This window comes from Macaca mulatta, chromosome 13, assembly GCF_049350105.2.
Source record: "Macaca mulatta isolate MMU2019108-1 chromosome 13, T2T-MMU8v2.0, whole genome shotgun sequence".
NCBI classification, from domain to species: domain Eukaryota; kingdom Metazoa; phylum Chordata; class Mammalia; order Primates; family Cercopithecidae; genus Macaca; species Macaca mulatta.
The window spans coordinates 86,626,002-86,649,939 of NC_133418.1; the positions used below are offsets into that span (position 1 = coordinate 86,626,002).

Genomic DNA, 23,938 nt, shown 5'->3' on the forward strand with positions numbered 1-23,938 from the left:
TACATTAACTGTTTCTAAAGTAATTTGTTTTATTTAGGCTGTTTATTGAAAAATACTTCAAGCAACAACCCGTTACACATAAACACTGACTACTCAAACACCAGCTTTAGAACATTTAGGGAGTTAAGCCGTCTTGTATAATGTAAGTTCCTTTTATGTTAATATTAACTGTTTTTGGAGGAGACTTCTTTTTTTTTTTTTTTTTTTTGAGTTGGAGTCTCGCTGTGTCACCCAGGTTGGAGTGCAGTGGTGCAGTCTTGGCTCACTGCAAGCTCCGCCTCCCAGGTTCACGCCATTCTCCTGCCTCAGCCTCCCAAGTAGCTGGGACTACAGGCATCTGCCACCACGCCCGGCTAATTTTTTGTATTTTTAATAGAGACGGGGTTTCGCTGTGTTAGCCAGGATGGTCTCAATCTCCTGACCTCATAATCTGCCCACCTCTGCCTCCCAAAGTGCTGGGATTACAGGTGTGAGCCATCATGCCTGGCTGAGACTTTTTTTTAAAGGTAATTAACTCCCTACCTCCTTCCCTCACTCTGCCAGGACAGTTTTGCTTTTCAGCTTGTAAATTTTTTAAAAAATTATTATTTGTTTAAAGATATGGTCTCAGTCTGTTGCCCAGGCTGGAGTGCAGTGGCATAATCACAGCTCACTTGAGCCTTGAACTCCTGGGCTCAGGTGGTCAACCCTGAAGGACCTTACTCTTTAGCCCAGCTTGGTCTTGAACTCCTGGGCTCAAGCATTCCTCCTATTTTGGCTTCCCCAAAGTGCTCGAATTGTAGGTGTGAGGCACTGTGCATGGCCCAACTTATAAATTTTAGTTCAGAATTTCTTTTTCTTTTTCTTGTGAGACTGGGTCTCACTCTATTGCCCAGGCTGTCCTTGAACTCCTGGTCTGAAGCAGTCCTCCTGCCTCAGCCTCGCAAGTAGCTGGGACTATAAGACATGCACCATTGAGCCTGGCTTCAGAATTTCTTTCCTTTAATAGGATACATTTTCTATGGATTGGAGAATGTATACCATAATTCTTTCATCAAGAAGCAAGTTCAAGCCGTAAGATTTATGTCACATTGCACTAATACATGGATGGTTAACAGAAACTTCAGTGGGCCATTTGTTCTCCCCTAGACTCTGGTAGTGTTATACAAGTGGGTTTCATGTGACTAGGAGTCTTTGTTGAACTTGTACACTAAGGGTATTTGATTTTTTTGTTTTTCCTTTTAACAGTGTTACTGAGAGATAATTCACTTACCGTATAAGTCATTCACTTAAAGTGTGCAGTTCAGTGGTTTTTAGTATGTTCACAGAGTTGTGCAACTATTACCACAATTTTAAAATGTTTCCATTGGCGGAGCATGGTGGCTCATGTCTGTAATCCCAGCACTCTGGGAGGCTGAGGTGGGAGGATTGCTTGAGCCCAGAGTTTGAGACCAGTCTGAGCAACATAGGGAGACTCCATCTCTACAAAAAATTAAAAAATTAGCCGAGCGTGGTGGTGTAGTTCCAGCCACTCAGGAGGCTAAGGCAGGAGGATGGCTTGAGCCCAGGAGGTTGAGGTTATAGTGAGCCCTGATTGTGCTACTGTACTCCAGCCTGGGAGAGAGAGCAAGATGCAGCCTCAAAAAGAAACAAAGTTTCCATTATCTCAAAATGAATCCCGGTAACAGCCCTTTAGCTGTTACCCCAGATCCTTTCTCCAAACCCTCAACCTGAAGGAACCACTAATCTATTTTGTATCTCTATGGATTTGTCTATCCTGGACATACATGTAAGTGGAATCTTAAAAAATGTGGTCTTTTGTGACTGGCTTCACTTAACATAATATTTTCAGGGTTCATCCATATTATGTTATGTATCAGTACTTCTTTTTATGGCTGAATAATATTCTCTCGTATGGATATACTACATTTTATTTATCCATTCGTCAGTTATTGGACATTTGGTTTGTTTGCAACTTTATGACTATTAGGAGTAATGCTATAAATCATATTAATATATAGTATGTTAATTATGTAAAATATATGTGTATATGTTATAATAATATGAAAGATGGTTCTTCCTTCATTTTTTGGTTATTTGTCCCAGCACCATTTTTGGAAAGACTGTTTAACACTTTATTGAATGCTCTTGGTACCTTGTTGAAAACCAGTTGATTATAGACATGAATTTATTTCTTGACTCTCAGTTCTATTCCATGATCTATATATGTGTTCTTTTTTATGGAGTCTTGCTGTGTTGCCCAGGCTGAAGTGCAGTGGTGTGATCTTGGCTCACTGCAACAACCTCCGTCTCCTGGGTTCAAACGGTTCTCCTGCCTCAGCCTTCCAAGTAGCTGGGACTACAGGCATGCGCCGCCACACCCAGCTAATTTTTTTTTGAGACAGAGTCTCTCTCTGTTGCCAGGTTGGAGTGCAGTGGCTCCAGCTCAGCTCACTGCAACCTCCGCCTCCCGGGTTCAAGCGATTCTCCTGCCTCAGCCTTCTGAGTAGCTGGGACTGCAGGCACGCACTACCATGCCCAACTACTTTTTGTATTTTTAGTAGAGATGGAGTTTCATCATGTTGGCCATGATGGTCTCTATCTCTTGACCTCGTGATAGGCCTGCCTTGGCCTCCCAAAGTGCTGGGATTACAGGTGTGAGCTACCGCACCTGGCCAGTTTTTTTGTATGTTAGTAGAGACGTGGTTTCACCGTGTTGCCCAGGCTTGTCTTGAACTCCTGCGCTCAGGCAGTCTGCCTGCCTCGGCCTCCCAAAGTGCTGGGATTACAGGTGTGAGCTACCGCACCTGGCCAGTTTTTTTGTATGTTAGTAGAGACGTGGTTTCACCGTGTTGCCCAGGCTTGTCTTGAACTCCTGCGCTCAGGCAGTCTGCCTGCCTCGGCCTCCCAAAGTGCTAGGATTACAGGTGTGAGCCACCACGCCAGGCCATGTCTTGTTCTTATACCGGTACCACACTATCTTCTTTACTGTTGCTTTGTAGTAAATTTTGAAATGAGGAAGTGAGTCCCATTTTGTTCTTTTTCAAGATTGTTTGGCTATTTGGGGTTCTTTGCAATCCCATATGAATTTTAGAGTTAGCTTCTCAGTTTCTACAGGAAGTTAGCTGGGATTCTATTGGCGATTGGTTGAATCTGAAAGATCAATTTGGGAAATATTACTGTGTTAACAATATTAAGTCTAACAGTCCATAAATATGGGATGTTATCTTTTAATTTCAAAAATGTTTTTTAGAGTTTTTGAGTATAAGTTTTGCACTTCAATTTATTCCTTTTGTGGATGTTACTATGAATGGAATTGCTTTCTTAATTTCATTTTTGAATTGTTCATGCAAGTTCATAGTTCATATTTACTTGACTTGCATATTGATCTTGTATCCTTGAAACAAATCCTGAATTTGTTTATTAGTTTCAATAACTTTTTTAGCGAATTCCTTAGAGTTTTCTATATACAAGATCATGTCATCTGCAAATGGTGCTTGTTTTACTTCTTTCTTTCTAATCTGGGAAACTTTTATTTCTGTGTCTTGGCTAATGGTCCCAGCTAGAACCTCCGGTAGTATTGAGTACAAGTGATAAATAGTGAATATCCTTGTCTGTTTTCTAACCTAGTTTCTGGAAAGCATCTAGTTTCTTACTACTATGTTAGCTGTAGGATTTTTTGTAGATTTTTTTTTTTTTAATTGAAGTTTCTCTTTATTCCTAGTGTGCTGGGAGTTTTTTTGTTTTTTTGTTTTTTTTTTTTAAGTCCTGAATGAGTGTTAGATTTTGTCAAATAGTTTTCCTGTGTTTATTGATATTATGTGTTTTTCTTTTCTTTCTTTTCTTTTTTGAGACAGTCTTGTTCTGTCGCCTAGGCTAGAGTGCAGTGACACGATCTCGGCTCACTGCAGCCTCTGCCTCCCGGGTTTAAGCAATTCTCCTGCCTCAGCCTCCACAGTAGCTGGGATTACAGGTGTGCGCCACCATGGCTGGCTAATTTTTGTATTTGTGGTAGAGATGGGGTGTTGCCATGTTGGCCAGCCGGGTCTCGAACTCCTGACCTCAGATATTCTGGCCGCCTTGGCCTCCCAAAGTGTTGAGATTACAGGCGTGAGCCACCATTCCCAGCTGATTTTTTTTTTTAGACTATTGTTATGATGGATTACATTTATTGACTTTGAGTTGTTGAGCCAGCCTTGCATTCCTGGAATAAATCCCACTTGATCATGGTGTGTAATTCTTTTTATACATTGTAGATTTGATTTGCTAATATTTTGTCAGGGATTTTCACATCTATGTTCATGGTATGTACTGGTCTGCAGTTTTCCTTTATTTGTAGTATCTTTGTCTGGTTTTGGTATTAGGGTAATACTTTGAATTAATTAGGAAGTATTCCCTCTGCTTATTTTCTGAAAGAATTTGTAGAGAACTGGTACCATTTCTTCCTTAAATGCTTGGTAGAGTTTTCCAGTGAAGTCACTTGGGCTTTGTAAATCCTTCTTTTGAAAGGTTATTTATTGGTCTTCTTATTTTATTTTATTTTATTTTATTTTATTTTATTTTATTTTATTTTATTTGAGATGGAGTCTTGCCTATCACCCAGGCTGGAGTGCAGTGGTACAATCTCAGCTCACTGTAGCTTCTGCCTCTTGAGTTCCAGCGATTCTCTTGCTTCAGCCTCCTGAGTAGCTGGGATTACAGGCTGCCACCACCATGCCTGGCTAATTTTTGTAGTTTTAGTTGAGATGGGGGTTTCACCATGTTGGCCAGGCTGGTCTTGAACTCCTGACCTCAGGTGATCTGCCCCCTCAGCCTCCCAAAGTGCTGGGATTACAGGTGTGAGCCACTGCACCTGGCCTTTTTTTTTTTTTTTTTAAATAGATGATCTAGTTCTCCTTGTGTGAGTTTGGTAGTTTGTTTCTTTCCAAGAATTGCTCCATTTCAACTAAGTTACTAAATCTGTGGGCATAGAGTTCTTAGTATTCTTTTTTTTTTAATGTTCATGGAATTAGTGATGATGATTCTTTGATTTCTGATATTAGTTTGTCTTCTCTTTTTTTCTGCCCCTCTCTCTCTTCAATCAATTATATTGATCTTTTTGAAGGACCAGTTTTTTGTTTCATTGATTTGTTTTTTCTGTTGTGATTTTCTGTTTTCTTGTTTCAGTTTCATTGGTTCTTGCTCTGATTTTATTCATCTTACTTTAGGTTTATATTGGTCTTCTTTTCCAGTTACGTGAGGTGGCAGCTTAAGAGTATTGGTTTTAGAACTTTTTTCCTTTCCTCCTCTATGCCTCTAATGCTATAAATTCTCCTCTAATCACTGTTTTTTCTTTCCTACTGTATGCATCTAATGCTACAGATCTCCTCTAATCACGGAAATTTTAATAGGTTTTATTTTCATTTTCATTTAGTTCAATGTATTTTAAAATTTCTATTGAGATTTCCTTGATTCCTGTGTTATTTTGAGGTGAGTTGTTTTAAACTCCAACTATTTGGGGAGTTTTCCAGCTGTGTTTCTGCTATTGATTTCTATTAATAGTTCAATTCTATTGTGGTATGAGAGCATACTTTGTATTATCTATCCCTTTAAATTTTTAAAGGTGTATTTTAAGGCTCAGGATATCGTCTACCTTGGTGAATGTTCTTTGTGAGTTTGAGAAGAGTATGTATTGTGCTGTTGTTGAATGAAGTGTTCTGTAATGTCAGTTAGATCCATTTGATTGCTGATTCTGTTCAGCTCAACTGTGTTACTGTTTTTCTACTTGCTGGGTATGTCAGCTACCTATAAAGAGGTGTGAGGTCTCCCAGTTTAATAGTGGATTTGTCTATTACTCTTTGGAGTTCAATTTTTGCTTTACGTATTTTGGTGTAATGCAACTCTAACCTTTGTTCAGAAGTCGTTTTTCTCTTAGTTTGAAAACTGCTTTGTCTGTAATTAACAGAGCTATTCTAGCTTTCTTTTGATTAGTGTTGGCATGGTATGTCTTTCCCATACCTTTACTTTTAACCCGTGTCTTTGTAAAGTGGGGTTTTTCAAATAGATAGCATGTAGTTGGCTCTATTTTTGTGACAATTTCTTTTTTTGAGACAGGCTCTTACTCTGTCACCCAGGCTGGAGTGCAGTGGTGCAATCTCGGCTCACTGCAACCTCCGCCTCCCTGGTTCAAATGATTTTGCCTTAGCCTCCTGAATAGCTGGGATTACAGGCACCTGCCACCATGCCCGGCTAAGTTTTGTATTTTTAGTAGAGACAAGGTTTCCCCGTGTTGACTAGACTGATCTCGAACTCCTGACCTCAGGTGATCCACCTGCCTCAGCCTTCCAAAGTGCTGGGGTTAGAGACATGAGCCACTGTGCCCAGCTGACAATTTCTTTTACTTGGTATATTTAAGTCATTCACATGTAAAGTGATTGTTGATATAATTGGATTCATAGCTGCCATGCGTATAATTGTTTCTGGTGTTTTTTTTGTGTGTGTGTACTTTTTTTTTCTTATCTTCCCCTTTTTTCTGCCTTCTCTAATTTTAGTTGAACATTTAACTTGATTGCATTTTCTGTACTCTCTTAATGTATCTGTTAAATGTGTTTTTTTGGTGGCTGCCTGGAGTTTGCAATATACATTTACAACTCAGCTAAGTGCACTTTCACATATTATACTGCTTCATGGATAGTGCAGTTACCTTAGCGTAGTCCCAGTTCCTCCCTCCTGTCTTTTATACATTGCTGTCATTTGTTTCCCTGATCTATATACTATAACCATCTAAAAGATTTTTTTACCTTTTTATCCTTCTCTGACATTCTTTCTCTCTTTATGTAGATTTGAGTTTCTCACCTATATCATTTTCCTTTTTGCTGATGTATTGGCGACAACCTTCCTCAGTTTTTGGCTAAGAAAGTCTTTACTTCTTTTGTAGGATAACTTTACTGGATACAGAATTTTAGTTTGGAGGAATTTTTTTTTTCACCCAGCTCTATAAACATTTTACCCTATTTCCTTCCTGCTTGCATGATTTTTGTTTTGTTTTGTTTTTTGAGATGGAACCTCACTCTGTCACCCAGTCTGGAGTGCAGTGGCGTGATCTTGGCTCACTACAAGCTCTGCCTTCCGGGCGCAAGTAATTCTCCTGCCTCAGCCTCCCAAGTAGCTGGGACTACAGGTGCGGGCCACCACGCCCGGCTAATTTTTGTATTTTTAGTAGAGATGGGGCTTTTGTCATATTGACCAGGGTGGTCTCGAACTCCAGACCTCAAGTGATCTGCCTGCCTCGGCCTCCCAAAGTGCTGGAATTATAGGCAGGAGCCACCGCACCCAGCTGCTTGCATGATTTGTAATGGGAAGTTCAGTGTAATTCTTATGTTTGTTCCTCTATAGGTAAAGTGTTTTGTTCCTGACTTCTTTCAAGATTTTTCTCTTTGTGTTACTTTGCAGCTAGGCCCGTGACATACATAGTAGAGATTTTTTGGTATTTATCCTGCTTGGTATTGGCGACATAAATGACTTTCTGTCTAACTAAGTCTGTTCACGTTGTTGTGCAGCCATTGCCACCATCCATCTCCAGAACTTCATTCCCCAACTGAAGCTCTGTGCCCGTTAAACACTAACTCCCCATTTCGCTCCCCCATCCCTTGGCATCCACCATTCTACTTTCTGTCCCTGTGAATTTGACTAAGCATCTCATATGAGTGGAATCATAGAATATTTGTCTTTTTGTGTGTGGCCTATTTCATTTAGCATAGTGTCTTCAAGGTCAAAGACACCTTTTAAACACCTATCTTCTTCCTGGATCAGTTTCCTATTTTATAATTCTGAAATATATCCAAGTCTGGTTCTGATGTTTGCCTTGTCTTTTCAGTCTATTTTTTCTTGCCTTTTGACATGGCTTGTAATTTTTTGCTGAAAGCCAGACATGAAGTATCAGGTAATAAAGACTGAAGATTTAGCCTTTTATTATGAGATTATATGTTAATCTAGTTAGGAGATGGGCTGTGTTTAATGTATTTTGTAGCTGCAGATCCTAGCAGTTTCTCCCTGCTCTCACATTGTCTTGGGGATTTCCCAAGAAATTTTATTGAATTTACTGAACTCTGTGTCTTGCAACTTTTTTATTTGTAATCCACTGTCATTATATTGGAGCATTGTTGATGAGGTGGTAAAGTGTAGGAGAGCAGAAGCATCATATGTCACCTTATGGTTAAATCTTAGTTTTATTTTTATTCTTTTTGAGACAGAGTCTCCTTATGTTGCCCAGGCTGGTCTCGAACTTCTGAGCTTAGTCTCCTGAATAGCTGAGACTACAGACACACCACTGCACCTGGCTCCTTAGTTTTTTAGTGGGCCTGAGTCCTGGTCTATGACCCTTTTAAAAAAAAAAAAACTAGACAGGAACCCTAGATGGGGCTGGAGTTGGCTGATTGCTCCTCCCTAGGGTCAGATAAAGCTCTGGTAAGGTAGTTTTCTCAGGAGGGCAGGCTTTTGTTGTGGGGACTGCTGTGTGTGTGTGTGTGTGTGTGTGTGTGTGTGTGTGTGTGTGTGTGTGTGTATGTAGATTAGATAGACAGACAGACAGACAGACAGATAGTGGTTACTTTCCCAGGGTTACTTCCCCTCCCTTGTCAGTCATGAGGGAAACTTTCTTCCGTTATTACTTTGAGAACTTTATGGAGTTCTTTGAGATAATATTCAGGAAAGTGTGGGGTTTGCTAAGACTCTAGGGTTTTTAATGCTTAAACTAGTTCACTCTCAGCTTCTGACAATTCATTCAAATTGTCATTTAAGTGTTCCTACCAGTTGGCTGCAGCAGTTGCTGGTAAGCTGACCTCAGCTCATGATCCTTTGTGTTAGTTTGTCTGTCATGATTTTGTAGGAGTGGTTTGACTTGTGATCTCAGTTCTTTGATCTGAGAAAGGAGAGTTATTGATTTTTCAGTTCGCTAAGGTTTTTTCTTGTTGTAAAGATGGGTCTGATGACTTCTAAATTTTTACAAGAGAAAGTTGAAACTGGAAGTCCAACGGAAGACTCTAAAGTCAAATCTCAGTTTAATTACCAGAGGTGTCTGCTCCTTCCATTTTGTTAGCCTTCAAGGGCACCTTTTTTGTTTTAATTGTGGTAAGATAGGCATAATGTAAAATTTACCTCTTTAACCATTTGTAAGTGTACAACTTCAGTGGTACTAAGTCTGTTCACATTGTTGTGCAGCCATTGCCACCATCGATCTCCAGAACTTCTTCATTCCCCAACTGAAGCTCTGTGCCCGTTAAACACTAACTCACTCCCCATTTCTCTCCCCCATCCTCTGGCATCCACCATTCTACTTTCTGTCCCTGTGAATTTGACTAAGCACCTCATATGAGTGGAATCAGAATATTTGTCCTTTTGTGTGTGGCCTATTTCATTTAGCATTCTGTCTTCAAGGTCAAAGACAACCTTTTAAACAGAACCTTCTATCAAAATATATTAAATTCCTCTTCAGCGTGTACCTGAGTTGTTAGAGTTGTCCTTTTCCTGGGCTCATGACTTGGTTCAGTCATAATTTCATTGATTTGTCCAGCCTCAGATGGGAAGAGTTGGGTATGGGATGAGGATGGGATTGGATAAGATGTTAGACAGTTTTTAACTATTTTAAAGTCAAGTGTTTGATAATTTGTTCCAGGACTTGCAGAGTGTTCTCACATATTCAAATGAAAATAGTAAATACAGTTGGTGGTTAGAATGTGTACAGTATTTATTCTGTCCATCAGTTTGGAGGCTGAGTGTTCATATCCTGTCTCCTGAATAGGTACTAGTTTTATACAGATGAAGATTTTCATTTGTGGTGGTGTGGGGAATGCCATGCAACTAGGGAGGGTCTCGCTTATTATTGTAGTGCTACTTGGATCTTAATTTCATCGTTTTTATTCCTTTTGCTCCTAGTTGTGATGATTTATGGCTTCTGTATGAACCTTTATTTTTCCAGCCTATCCATTGTGAAAGGGAGTCAGCTTGCCAGCAGTCAGGAGCGGGTGTGCTCTGATACATGTAGGCCTGGCAGGAGAACCAACACTTTGTTTGATCACTAGAGCCCAGGAGGTTGAGGACAGCGAGCTATGATTGTGCCACTGCTCTCCAGCTTGGGCGATAGAGCAAGACCCTGTCTGTCTGTCTGTCTCTTTTTCTTTCTAACTAAATAAATAAATGTTTACATAGTTGTTTCACTTTGTTGCTAGGGACTGTACCTTTCCTTTGACAAAATATGAATTTGTTTCTTACTGTTTAGAATAGGTAAGTTTTCTTTATTGCTGATAATTATATTATGTAGGACGTCTTTTTGGCAAGGGCTGTATTTATTCACTATTTGATTATACTTAAACTTTAGGCTGGGCATGGTGGCTCTTGCTTGTAATCCCAGCACTTTGAGAGGCTGAGGTGGGAGGATTGCTTGATCTCAAGAGTTCAAGACCAGCCTGGGCAACATAGCAAGTGAGACCCCATCTCAAAAAAAAAAAAAAACTTCTGGTGATTTTAGATTGCCTTTGGCAGTTGAGATTTATTCTGTAACTACGCGTTTGTTTGTTTGTTTGTTTTTCGTATTTCTGAGTTTTGAGGCTTTTGTCTCCATAGTAGTAAATAGTATCAGATTAGTGTTTTCAAGTTTTTAGGTTTGCTTTTAGTAAATTATCACAGCAAATATTATCAGCAAAGCTGCCTCTAGCTCCCACTAAAATTCTCTTTGAGGGCAGGAATGTTTATTCTTGTTCAGTGCTGTATCCCTAGAAAAATGGCTGGCACGTGGTAGATGTTCCATAAATATTTAATGAATGAATGAATGACTGTATTTTATGAAAGCTGTCAGTATTCACTATGTTAGAGAAATTATAGACTTTTACAAGTTTTGAAGAGTCTGATTAGTTCTCTGATTTATTTTTTCATCTTTGTTGTTGTTGTTGTTAAATAGAGACGAGGTCTCACTCTGTCATCCAGGCTGGAGTGTGGTGGTGTCATCATAGCTCACTGCAGCTTTGAACTTTTGGGCTCAAGTGATCCTCCTGCCTTGGCCTCCCAAAGTGCTGGGATTACAAGTGTAGCCACCACACTTAGCTTCTTTCATCCTTTTGCTGACTAATCAGTTTAGTATTTTTTTTTTAAACATTTCTATTCCAAGGTAACTTAGGAAGAGATGATACATAGTAGATTTTTATGAGACACCAATTCTTTTTAAAGTTTCTTTGGAAGAGGCGGCTAGCAAACATATAAGCCTATTATTTCAGTCATCTATACTTTTAAAAATTTATTTTTACTGTCTTCTTTATGTAATTGTTTTGTTTCTAGGAATAATAACAAAGATCATATTTCTTCTGGATTTATTACCCATGCTCAAAAGGGAGTACATCGAAACTTATAAGTAAACTTTTTTGTTTATTTAAGAAATACTTAGAATACCTACTGTGAGCCAGGCACACTATTCTCTGTGCTGGGAATACTTGTGCTGAGAATGAAACTTGTGCTGAGAATGAAACACAACTTTAGTGAAACTTACCTTCTTGTAGAGGAGATAGAAATAAGTAAAATGTAGAGTAAAACCAGAGTTCTCTTAGAGGAGTTATTTGTGTAGGCTGTAACTTTTACAAATCATAAATTCATTAAGTACCAGGTTTTTTTTTGACATTGTGGGGGAATGAGATTCTCCGTGTGAGAACTTACAACAGTGCAAGGCATTTTGATAGGAGCAGTTTGGTGAACAAAGATGATTCTTTACAGCCTTTGCTCTCAAGAGACTCACATAAGAACTGCAAAACTATATAAAGGTAACAACCATGCAGTATCAATAATATGCTTTAACAGTACAGAAAAGTTGAAGTTTCTTGACTGCTGGCTGAGTCTAGGCAGACAATAGCTGGAACAGAGGTATACCTAAGCTAAACAACATATGCGTTTGGGGAATGGTAACTTTTGGTATGGTAGAATCAGGAAGATGTGTGTTGAGATCTGTGGGGAATATCAGGAGCACAGACAAGAAGAGTAAATTAGAGATGGATTGTTATCAGCCTGGGCAACATGGCGAAATCCCGTCTCTACAAAAAATACAAAAATCAGCCAGGTGTGGTGGTGTGCACCTGCAGTCCCAGCTACTTGGGAGGCTGAGGTGGGAAGATCACTTGAGCCCAGGAGGATGAGGCTTCAGTGAGTGCTGATTGGGCCACTGCACTCTAGCCTGGGTGACAGAGTGAGACCCTGTCTCAAAAAAAGAAAAAGAAAAAAGGATTCTTAATGCAGCAGATCTCCAGATGGTCTTATTGGTAGTGGGGAGCCACAGATGACTTTTCAGCAGGACAGTGGCACGATTACATTTCTTGTGAACATTCAATGACTATGGAAAAATGGATTAGAGGATAGAGCAGGAGTTGCATAGGGACCAATATGAAGTATCCAAATATGCAGTCAAGGGGCAGGATCACCAATTTTGCTTGTCTGGGGAGTGTCAAAATAATCTTCTGAGTCCTGTGAAGGGTGCCTCCTGAAACACAAGTCCATCATATATACTGTGAATGGAATTGTCTCAGGTGGCAGCCTTCTGACCAGCATAGATGAGGTCTTTAAGTTGAAGGTATTGAAAACTGAAGAAAAAGAAATGAATCCAAGAGAAGTTTGTAATTGATAGGATTGGTGGGTCTACTGGGGATGGGAGTTTTGTGGAATAATAATAATAATTAATAATTAAAGATGGTTTGAAGTTTAAAGCTATGTTAGGTGATGGTCTGGATGATACTTTTTGTTCTGTTTTGTTTTGTTTGAGACAGAGTCTCTCTCTGTTGCCCAGGCTAGAGCTCAGCGGTGCAATCTCAGCTCACTGCAATCTCCACTTCCCACAACCCATGTGAAACCTGGGTTCGAGCGATTCTCCTCCCTCAGCTTCCCAAGTAGCTGGGATTACAGGCATGTGCTTTCACGCCTGGCTAATTTTTTTTTTTTAATGTCTTTTTAGTAGAGATGGGGTTTCACCATGTTGGCCAGGCTGGTCTTGAACTCCTAGCCTCAAGTGATCCACCCGCCTCAGCCTTTCAAAGTGCTGGGATTACAGGCATAAGCCACCATGCCTGGCTGACACTATTTTGTTTTTGTTTTTGCCACTGTGTGTCTGCTTTTAATAAATTGCTTCGTCCCTCATTGGTCCTGTCTTAAACGTCTCTCCACTCCTAATTCAGGCTTTGTAATTTGTTTTAGACTAGATATCCAGGCTTATTAGAAGTATTTCTGAAACAAAGGAATTTTTCCTGTGGGGTACATTGAGTAAAGGTTATGTGGACTTTAAGTATACTGAAGTATAGGGATCTTGACGTCTGTCAAAGATACTCGTTTATTATGTCCCAGATTTAATTTTCTAGAAAAATTACCTTATATATTAACTTTCATGTTATTTCATAATAAAAATTTAGCCCTGTGGTTCTAGTTAAAAACTTTTATTGTGGAAAATTTTAAACATACCCTAAAATAAAGAGAATTGTATATAATGAACTCCAGTGTACCTGTCAACATTTTGCTGGTCTTGTTTTATCTGTTCTCTTTTTTCCTCACCTCCCGGAATATTTTAAAGCAAATGCCAGACATATCCTTTCACTACAGATACTTGAGTATCTAATAGATAAAGACTATATATTTTTTTCTTAAGCACAGTATCATTAGCACACCAAACAATCTTCTTTACCCTAATTTAACACCATCTAATGAGATAACCAATTTGGGTTCATATTTTCCTATTGGTTTCAAAAAAGGCATTTTAAATAGTTGGTTTGTTTAAATCAGGTTCCAAACAAGTCTTGGGGTTACTTTTTAAATTGATTTTTTTTGAAAATTTGTGAGACAGTTTCACTCTTTTTCCCAGGGTGGAGTGGAGTGGTGCGATCTCTGCTCACTGCAACCTCTGCCCACAGGTTCAAGTGATTTTCTTGCCTCAGCCTCCTGAGTAGCTGGGATTATAGACGTGTGCCACAACACCTGGCTAATTTTTGTATTTCTAGTAGAGATGGGGTTTCACCATGTTGGCCAGGCTGGTCTCAAACTCCTGGCCTCAAAAGTGATTTGCCCACTTCAGCCACTTAGGTGATCCACCTGCCTCGGCCTCCCAGAGTGCTAGGGTTATAGGTATGAGCCACTGCACCCAGCCTAAAATTGATTATTTTTTAAAGAGGAAATGAAGGCAGTGTGAAAACTTCTTAGTATAAGCTGTTTCTAAAGAGAGCAATGCTGTTTTGACAGTCTTTCTACCTGAAACTTAGTTTTGCTTATCTGTGTAAGATCATGTTAAAATAATTGGTGCCGAGTTTTTTTTTTTATGGTTTTTAACATTTTAGGAAATCTTTCTCTCTCTCTCTCTCTCTCTTTTTTTTTTTTTTTTTTTTTTGAGGCAGGATCTTACTCTGTCACCCAGGCTGGAGTACAGTGGTGCAGTCTCAGCTCACTGTAGCCTCAACCTCCCAGGTTCAGGTGATCCTTCGTACCTCAACCTCCTGAGTAGCTGGGACTACAGGAGTGTGCCACCATGCCTAGCTAAGTTTTGTACTTTTTGTAAAGATGGGGTTTCGCCACATTGGCCAGGCTGGTCTCAAACTCCTGGCCTCAAGTGATTTGCCCACTTCAGCCTCCCAAAGTGCTGGGATTACGGACATGAGCTGTCATGCCCAGCCAGGAAATCTTTCTAAAAAGGAGGGAAGTAAGTATGACCCCACTTATTTAGAAGCCTAGAGAGTAGTAGTGTGAGCTGATTTAAGAAGATTCAAGTTTGGAGGAGACTACATCTCTACAAGAAAAAGAACCCCACATGGGATTTAAGGACTGCTTTGTAACTACTTGTTTGTTACACAGTGTTTTCTCTCTCTCTGGATTTAGTTTCCCCATCTGTAAAATAAAGAATAGGTGATTTTTGGGGTTTCTTTTATTTCTTAATTGTGTTTTATTTTACATTTATCCTTAACTTTGACAGGATTCTCAAAGTTGGATTGGTGGAAACAATGAACCATTGACAGGCTTTACATGGCGAGGTGGCTGTGAAAGAGAAACAACAGGCATACAAGTTTGGAATGAAGTATTTGTGATTGACAGACCTAATGGAACGAAAGTAAAAATCTGTTTATACTTTTCTACCCTGTGTTCTTTCTTGGGCTATTTTCCGGTATCAAAAATCAAAACAACACAGAACTAGTAATGTTTGATAACTTTAACATATGGATTATTATGTCAAATGTATGAGAGATAAGTACTTTTCTTAATTTAATGACTGATTTTCAAATTTATCATTTGATTTTTTTTATAGTCATTTTTGGCCACTGTTTTACTAAGTATTTTAAATTCTCAAATTCCTAGGTTGCCGTGCTGCTTATGGATACCCAGGGTGCCTTTGATAGCCAGTCAACTATCAAAGACTGTGCAACGGTGTTTGCTCTGAGCACTATGACTAGCTCTGTCCAGGTGAGACACAAGAGTAAGTGGTGCAATCAGTTCACATAATCATTTGACCCCCCCCCTTTTTTTTTTTTTCTTTTTTGAGACAGAGTTTCACTCTTGTTGCCCAGGCTGGAGTACAGTGGCGTGATCTCGGCTCACTGCAACCCCTGCCTCCCGAGTTCATTCTCCTAACCCGAGTAGCTGGGACTACAGGCTCCCGCCACCATGCCCAGCTAATTTTTTGTATTTTTAGTAGAGACAGGTTTCACCATGTTGGCCAGGCTGGTCTCGAACTCCGGACCTCAGGTGACCCGCCCACCTTGGCCTCCCAAAGTGCTGGGATTACAGGCATGGTCCACCGCGCCTGGTGTTTGGCCCCTCTTGAAAATGCCGTTTTAATTTTTTTTGAGATGGATTCTTACTATGTTGCCCAGGTTGGAGTGCAGTGGCTATTCATGGGTGTGATCATACATACTCTAGCTTTTTCCTCCTGGGCTGAAGTGATCCTCCTGCCTCAGCCTCTTAAGTAGCTGGGACTATCAGCATGTGCCACCTTGTGCTGGCAAAATGCCTTTTGATTGAAGGGAAAAAAAGGAATTAAAATTAAAGAGAGCTATTTACATTTCTTGAAAGCTATTTACATTTCTTATTGGTTATTTACATTTCCATGCATGGTTTTCTGGCTTAGGATGTGAAATTTTGTACTTTGGATAGTTAAAAAGGATGCAATAAACCAACAACCAGTCTCTTATTTTTTCTTTATAGAATATATACTGTTTTTTGTTTTTTTTTTTTAAAAAAGGAAAAGATATCACATTATCTGTAATTGAAATCAGTTAGATGGCTACCAGACACAGCAATATGGAGAGTATATTTTTGGTTTTTTTTTTTTTTTTGGCTAAAACAAACAAAAAACCCAAGTAATTAAGCTTAGAAGTCTAGTGTTTTATTCTATATCTGTGACAAGTGGTACTCAGTTATTTGAACTAAAGGAGATAAAAGCAGAATAATTAATTAATGTTTAATTTAGGAAACCCAAATAATGCTTATGTAATAATAAACAGGATTTTTAGCATCTTCATTTAGGAAGGGATAAAATCCCTTCTCTTTTTCACTTATATTCAAATTGTATTTGGTGTTCTATCAGGTTCTAGTTTCTTCAGGCTAGGCCATTTCTTTTCTGTATAATTTAGATGGATTGGACTGAATTAAACTATCACATGTCATTTGGTATTTCTTTACTTTTTCTTTTCTGAGATCATCTGTGGCTGATACATCTCTGAAAAATGAATTATTGAAGTATGGCGGTTAGGCCCAGCTGGTGATGGTGTATCAAGAAGTATATTTGCAAATATTTTTTAAAAATGGGTATGTGATCCTCCCAAGATAAGAAATTGTTCTTATCAATGGTAGATCATAGGTGATGCTGTCACAGTGTCTTGGATTTTTTTAATGCTTTCCAGTAATGTCTGGAACATATGACTCGTCTCTCTAAGCTCCCATTTTCCTCCTTCCTCACTTTGAAGTACCTGGCCATCAGAGTGGAAAGAAGGTTGGCTGTTAACATGAGCTAAAGGAAGTATACTCTTCAGCTTGGCTTCAGTTTATTATAGGGTTGGGATATTTGTCATTACCCACTAAGTGATGCTGGTGGGGACCCTCTAAGTCTCTTTTTTCTCTGATCTTGCAAGATGGCACAACTGTGATTCTCTTGAAGCAAGCAGAAGCCCCTCAGGTTAGCTGGCTCTAGAGGGAGTTCTCTGTCTTATAACTTATCCCTTGGTCTTTTTTTCTTTGTTTATTCAACTTTTTGATAGTAAGAGACCTGGTTTTAGACAACCACTTAAAGCTGTACAGCCACTTTGTTGTCTGTAAAATGAGTTTTAGTCATCTTGCCTATCTTGCATGTGGTTGTTGTGTGCAGTCAGAAATGAGAGCTAAATGAGATAATGCATATGAAAGTGCTTTGTAAAGTATAAATAACCAAGAAGATTAAGATTATGATTATTTTCTTCCTTGCCTTTGAGGGGGTAGTTTTCTTTCCTTGTGTAAGATATCTGGCTGATAGATAAATGTTAATTTGATCTTCTTGTCATTTATTCCTTCAACAAATACATACTGAGCACCTGTTATATACAAGACAGTATGCTAAGTACTAGTGATCTAAGTTAAATAAATCCCTTTCTCTGTTTCCTGGCCCTGACAATGAAAGGATCCAGGCTTGTTTTCTAAAAGCAGAGGCCCACATAGGTTAATCATTGTGTCAGAGTTTATGTTAAAAATATTAAAATCTAAAGTCATCACCTCAGTCATCAATTACTTTTAAATCCTTGTTTGGAATTAGTAGCTAAGAATATTATTTTAGGTTTGCTGGCCTAAATCGACTATATTCTTGACCTCCAAGTGGTTTGGCCAGAGTATCACTTATTTGCTCTTAGAACAGATTGTTTGGTCTTTGGAGTCACCCTGGTTCCTTAAGATGTAAGTTATTTTAGCAGAGGTGATATCTGTTGATGGCCACTTTTCTCCTCTGGCAGTGTAGATTACTTTCTAAAGATCTGTCTTAGAATTAATGGATGAAAATCCCCCTTTCCTGAGGATGTTTAGACCCTCCTTTATCAGCTCTAGTTGCCTCCAAAAAATTCTGGAAAGGGCAAGAGTGCCACCTACTGTTATTTTTATTAGCTTCCACAGGCCAGTAAAATTGTCATGTTGAGTGGAAGTAAAAACTAATGAGTAAGTAAACTGAGGAGTGTGAGTAAAAAGAGAACCACACTAGAGTCAGTAGTAGTGGAGGTACCCACTGAGTCACTGTATACTCATTGTACCAGGGAGGAATTTATCTTTGTAAACTATTGCCCCTTATATTCACTAATTTAGAAAAATGGTGGTGGAAATAACCTACACTCTTTAAAAGATGATCATATCATAACATTAAAGAGCTTTGAGAAGGAGTAAAAGAAACCTACTAGATAGCACACTTGTTTTTCTGCCACTTTTAGGCCATGAATATGCATATATTCATGTGTTTTACATATTTTACCACCACTGCTGCTTCCTTAGTATTCTATCTTGACTATTGTTAGGAAAAAAGAGAAAATCCTTTTCACATGTCACTCGTCAAGATAGTAGTTAAGTGATTCCTTTGCGCTGAGGTACAAAATAACCTTTTTTCCACAAGTAAAGTTATATACAAGCCGGGTATTCAAAACAATACACTAATAAAAAACAAAATAAATTTTGTTTTAACAGGTATATAATCTGTCTCAGAATATTCAAGAAGATGATCTTCAACATTTGCAAGTACGTGTTTCTTTTTTTAATTTTAATTTTTTGAGTTGGAGTTTCGCTCTTGTTGCCCAGACTAGAGTACAATGGCACAATCTCGGCTCACTGCAACCTCCCCCTCCCAAGTTCAAGGGACTCTCCTGCCGCAGCCTCCCAAGTAGCTGGGATTACAGGCGTGCGCCACCGTGCCTGGCTGATTTTGTATATTTAGTGGAGATGAAGTTTCACTGTGTTGGTCAGGCTGGTGTTGAACTTCTAACCTCAGGTGATCCGCCCACCTCGGCCTCCCAAAGTGCTGGGATTACCAGGCGTGAGCCACTGCGCCCAGCTGCAAGCACATATTTCTTAAAGAAAATGTGCCAAGTATTGAAAATTTAATTCTCACTTTATTGTGAATTTACACTTGGAAGCCTGTAATATTGGTAACACGATTGAATGTTATATGGGTTTAAACTGATGTATGACTTCTTAACTGGAAGAAATTTTGTATATACCTAGTGTGTTAGAAAATTAAATGTTTGGTTTTCAAATGATTTTAAAGGTTCTAGTACCTGGAGCTTTGATGTAGAACAGGTTTACACATGTCTTCTTTGAATCTCTTTAGAGGCATTATTTTAACTAACTCGATTTAATAGTTATTTACAGAGTATGGAAGACTTGCGATGGAAGAAATCTACCAGAAACCATTTCAGGTAAAAAAGTTATTTTAACATTTTAAAGATTTGCCTGTGAGAAGTGAAGCCACCTCAGTTTGTAATTTTGGAGACACCAGGATATTACAACAGACTCATCACTAGCAACAGATTAAGTGCAATTGAAACTAACCTTTGGTAATGTCATCATCAGCATACTTACCAGTAATAGGCTAACAGGATAAATAGAATAAATGAATCTAGGCTAATTCTTAATGCTTTCACTTAGATTAAGGGGAGTAATGTTTCTCTTAATAGATGTTATTCTAAACTTAATAGGAAATATAAGACAGTCATGCCAATTTTTATTAAGTAGTTGAGCAGATTATGGGTGAAATATACCCTATTTGGCCTATATCAGTTTTTTCTGAACTGGGATAATTTTGCCACCCAGGGGACATTTGCTAATGTCTGGAGACATTTTTGGTTGTCACAGTTTTGTGGGGGAGCTTAGCACCACTTGGATCTAGCACATAGAGGCCAGAAATATGGTTCAACGTTTTATAGTACGCAGTACAGCTACACATAGCTAAGAATTAACTGACCCAAAATATCAGCAGTGCTGAGGTTGAGAAATCTCACCCTCTATGAGTAAAAACATCCTGTGAAAATGTCCTTATTGACACCAGATCTATAATCAGTCTAGATAGCCATCTAGAATTAGTTGGTCTTGTAGTTATACAACCATGATATAAAATTATGATCTGTATGTCCTGATATACCCGTTTTTCGTTTTTAAAAATTCTGTATTATTGCTTGTGGTGACTCTTTATATTTAGTGAAGTTCTTCACTAAATATATTGCTTGGTATAGGGTCTGGGAATGTTGTTTAAGTGGGTCCTTGATATAACCATGACCGGAAGTAACCATTTGGTTACTATAACTTTTGATAAGCATTGTTCAGGAGAGTAAGGGAGGCTTCAATTGTTAGAGTTGTGATTTTTTTTTCGTAAATTTTCTTTATTGTAAAATAAACAATTTTTATTTTTGTGTGTATAGACATTAATGTTTTTGATTCGAGATTGGAGCTATCCTTACGAACATTCATATGGTTTGGAAGGTGGAAAGCAGTTTCTTGAAAAGAGATTACAGGTAAGACTTAATTCTTAAAGAGGAGAGCGTAAGCACCAAGCCAGGCAAAGGGGTGGGCTGTCCGGACTGCTGGTCACATTACCAGTATTTACATGTCGTTGGAATAAAGTATTCCAGGTTAGCCCAAGTGACTCTGTTTGTAATTGATGAAAAGTAAAGTGGTTGCATTCCTATCAAAGAAGATAGTGCCTTGAATCAAAATTAAGGATCATGATCCTTTATTCCTAAAGGTAGCCCCCCCATGGAAGTACTTGTGTATTAGTCTGTTCTCACACTGCATAAAGAGCTACCTGAGACTGGGTAATTTATGAAGAAAAGAGGTTTAATTGACTCACAGTTTCACAGGCTTAACAGGAAGCATGACTGGGAGGCCTCAGGAAACTTACAATCATGGCGGAAGGTGAAGGGGAAAGCAAGCACCATTTTTTTTTTAATTTTTAAAATGAGGTTAAAACCAATTCAACATAATTAGATTATTCGAAAGGCATTTCCAGATCTTACTTTTGGAAATAATTTGAGTCATCGCATTTTCTCTCTCTGGCTCATTCAGAAGAAATTAACACAAAGCACAATAGACATACTAACTAAACTCAGAATTATGTAACTGAAAAACAAGAAAGTTGTTTTGAAAAAACCTTACTGAAATGTGATACATATATTCAGAAAATTGCTCAAATCATAAGCGTGTAGCTTGATGAATTTGTAAAAAAGGAACATAGCTATTTAGTCAGCACCTAGAAGCACCTACCTCCATATACCAACCCTCCCCCAAAACCCTCTACTACTATCCTGACTTCTCACAGGCTTTGTTTTTGTACTTTATATGGATGGAATCACATAAAGAATGTATTTGTTTGAGTCTAGCTTTTTTTTTAACCCAATATTATGTTTCTGAGGTTAATCCATGTTGCATATAGTTTAATTCATTTATCCTCATTGCTGTATAGTATCCATTGAATGAATAGACAACAGTTTTTCCATTCTGCTGTTATTGGAGATTTAGGTAGTTTCCAGGTTTTAATTATAAATAGCGCATATTTTGTTAAAATTATTTTCCAGAAAAGTATTTAGGAGACTATGTGAGTTATATTTGGATACATGAGTAATTATCTAAAATGTTTCTAAGTTTAAGATTTTCTTCCCCCCAATACATGCCAGTTTCCCTTCTCAAAGTTCTGTAACTAGCATAAATCATAAATCACCTAGAGAGGGACCTGAAATCCTAACACATTTCTAAGGTCTTTGTACTGCACTGTAATTTTTTTATCTTAGCTTTTACTTTGCTTAGGGGCTAAACTTTTTATTTGTAGGCAAATTTATACTTTTTTTTGTTTTGTTCTGTTTTGTTGCTGTTATAAGTACTTTAAAGGTAAATTCTTAATTTATTTACTGGTATATAAGTCACAACCATAGTTCATTATTTGGCTATTAGATACTGTGATTAACTACCTTATTTGTAGTTTTTGCTGTTCCAGGCAGCTTACTTGGGAAAAACATCTTTTCTGGTTTAAGAAAATGTGGGGTTGGCTGGGTGCGGTGGCTCATGCCTGTAATCCCAGCACTTTGGGAGGCAGAGGCGAGTGGATCACCTGAGGTCGGAAGTTCGAGATCAGCCTGACCAACCCCGTCTCTACTGAAAATACAAAATTAGCCGGGCATGGTGGTGCATGCCTGTAATTCCAGCTGCTCAAGAGGCTGAGGCAGGAGAATCGCTTGAACCTGGGAGGCGGAGGTTGCAGTGAGCCGAGATCGCACCATTGCACTCTAACCTGGGCAACAAGAGTGAAACTCTGTCTTTAAAAAAAAAAAAAAATAGTGGGATCTTAACATAGTGGTCAGAAATGGGCCTTCGTAATTTTTTGTATTGTCAAAAAAGACTCCTTAGGAGTAGCATCTGAGTTAAGTGTGCATGCGAGTCTGTGTGTGTTTTCTTTAAAGAAATTTTTCTTCTGCTGTTTACAACTTCACCTGTCTCTCTCTGCCCTCAGGTAAAAAAAAATCAACATGAAGAGCTTCAGAATGTAAGGAAGCACATACACAATTGTTTCTCAAATCTTGGTTGCTTCCTTTTGCCACATCCTGGTCTTAAAGTTGCAACTAATCCTAGTTTTGATGGGAGATTGAAAGGTGGGAATTCCCATTCTTATTAAAATTTGAACTTATTTATTAGAGGTGGAAAGTTTTTTAAGAAAATACATGACGCCTTAAATGTCCAGTTTTATACTGGAGAATGTTTAGATGCATTGTTCATGTTGTGATTGTAATGCTCTGTGTTGTTTCTCTAGCATTCCATTGATTTGTTTGCAGCTGTCTAGCATATTGATTAACCTATTTTATAATGTCTGTAGCTCAGCACTGATGTCCTGAAAATTCTGAAGGCTGAGAGCATTTCTTTTCAATGGATTGCAGTCTGTTAAAAGGCTTTATCATTTTATTATATTGATGAAATCAGACATAAGTCTCTGTTTCAGGAGTGATAGTATAGTTGATGTATGTTGGATTATTTTGAGTGTGATGGCAAAACGCTTGGGGATTGACAAAACTTTTACAGCATGGCTGGTAAAACAAAATCTAGTAGTAAAATTTGATACAATTTTATGAATTGTTTGCCTCTTGAAAAAGGACATTTTCATTAATACTAAATGTGAAATTTGTCTTGGTAGTCCACAAATTTATTTATGGTTTATTTATTATTTGAACTGGCAGTGTTACTGGGGGGTTGGGGAAAATAGCCTAGTAGAGTAGGGGGGGATTATATTTTTTCCTATGAGATATGGCATATTGGATGAGCTTTTTTTTTTTTTTTTTTTTTTAAAATGAATCCACTTCAGTAATAGATACTATGTATTCTTATTTCATAAAACAGAATTTTATGAAATCGTACCAATAGGGACCTAATTTTTTTTGGACTAACATGCTGCTCAATTTTGTGTTTTCTAGATATTGATGAAGACTTTAAACGAGAGCTTCGAAATCTGGTTCCATTGCTGCTTGCCCCTGAAAATTTGGTAGAAAAAGAGATAAGTGGATCTAAAGTCACTTGTAGAGATCTTGTAGAATATTTTAAGGTAGGTGAGCTCTAAAATGGCTTTGTCTAAGATAGAAATGTAGTTGACTTAAAACTCATCTGTATATATAAGAAATTCCTTGTCTTTATTTTAAAACAAAAAAGTAAGATTTGTAATTTATCTTTCTGACTTGAATTAGATGTACCTGTGTTTAAGGATATTTAAAAGATTATAGCAGATTTCTGTCTCCTAGACAGTGATTTAATTTATTTACAGAATTATCTTACTTTTTCTCCATCTCAGATATGGAGAGAACAAGCCATTCATCATACTATACTACTACTCTGTCATTAGTGAATGATAATAGGAATGGAGAACATAATTTTACATCCTAACTTCTCACGAAAACACTCCCTCAGAGTTCTGAGGACTTGATAAGAACAGCTGAAAGTATTCATATTG

General features: G+C 38.2%; 1 protein-coding gene across 7 annotated transcripts in view; it reads left to right on the forward strand.

The window, feature by feature from the left end:
* Window positions 1–23,938, forward strand: part of ATL2 (atlastin GTPase 2) — a 79,634-nt gene that overhangs the window by 41,703 nt on the left and 13,993 nt on the right. For 6 of the 7 annotated variants that reach the window (XM_015112132.3, XM_028831752.2, XM_015112131.3 and 3 more), the window contains 7 exons: window positions 14,936–15,070; window positions 15,316–15,420; window positions 18,649–18,699; window positions 19,320–19,376; window positions 20,376–20,468; window positions 22,457–22,595; window positions 23,409–23,536. In XM_015112132.3, coding sequence (XP_014967618.2) covers window positions 14,936–15,070; window positions 15,316–15,420; window positions 18,649–18,699; window positions 19,320–19,376; window positions 20,376–20,468; window positions 22,457–22,595; window positions 23,409–23,536 — 708 coding nt within the window. Of the gene's footprint in view, window positions 1–14,935; window positions 15,071–15,315; window positions 16,765–18,648; window positions 18,700–19,319; window positions 19,377–20,375; window positions 20,469–22,456; window positions 22,596–23,408; window positions 23,537–23,938 lie in introns of all 7 variants that reach the window. The other variant, XM_028831753.2, reaches the window with a different exon arrangement.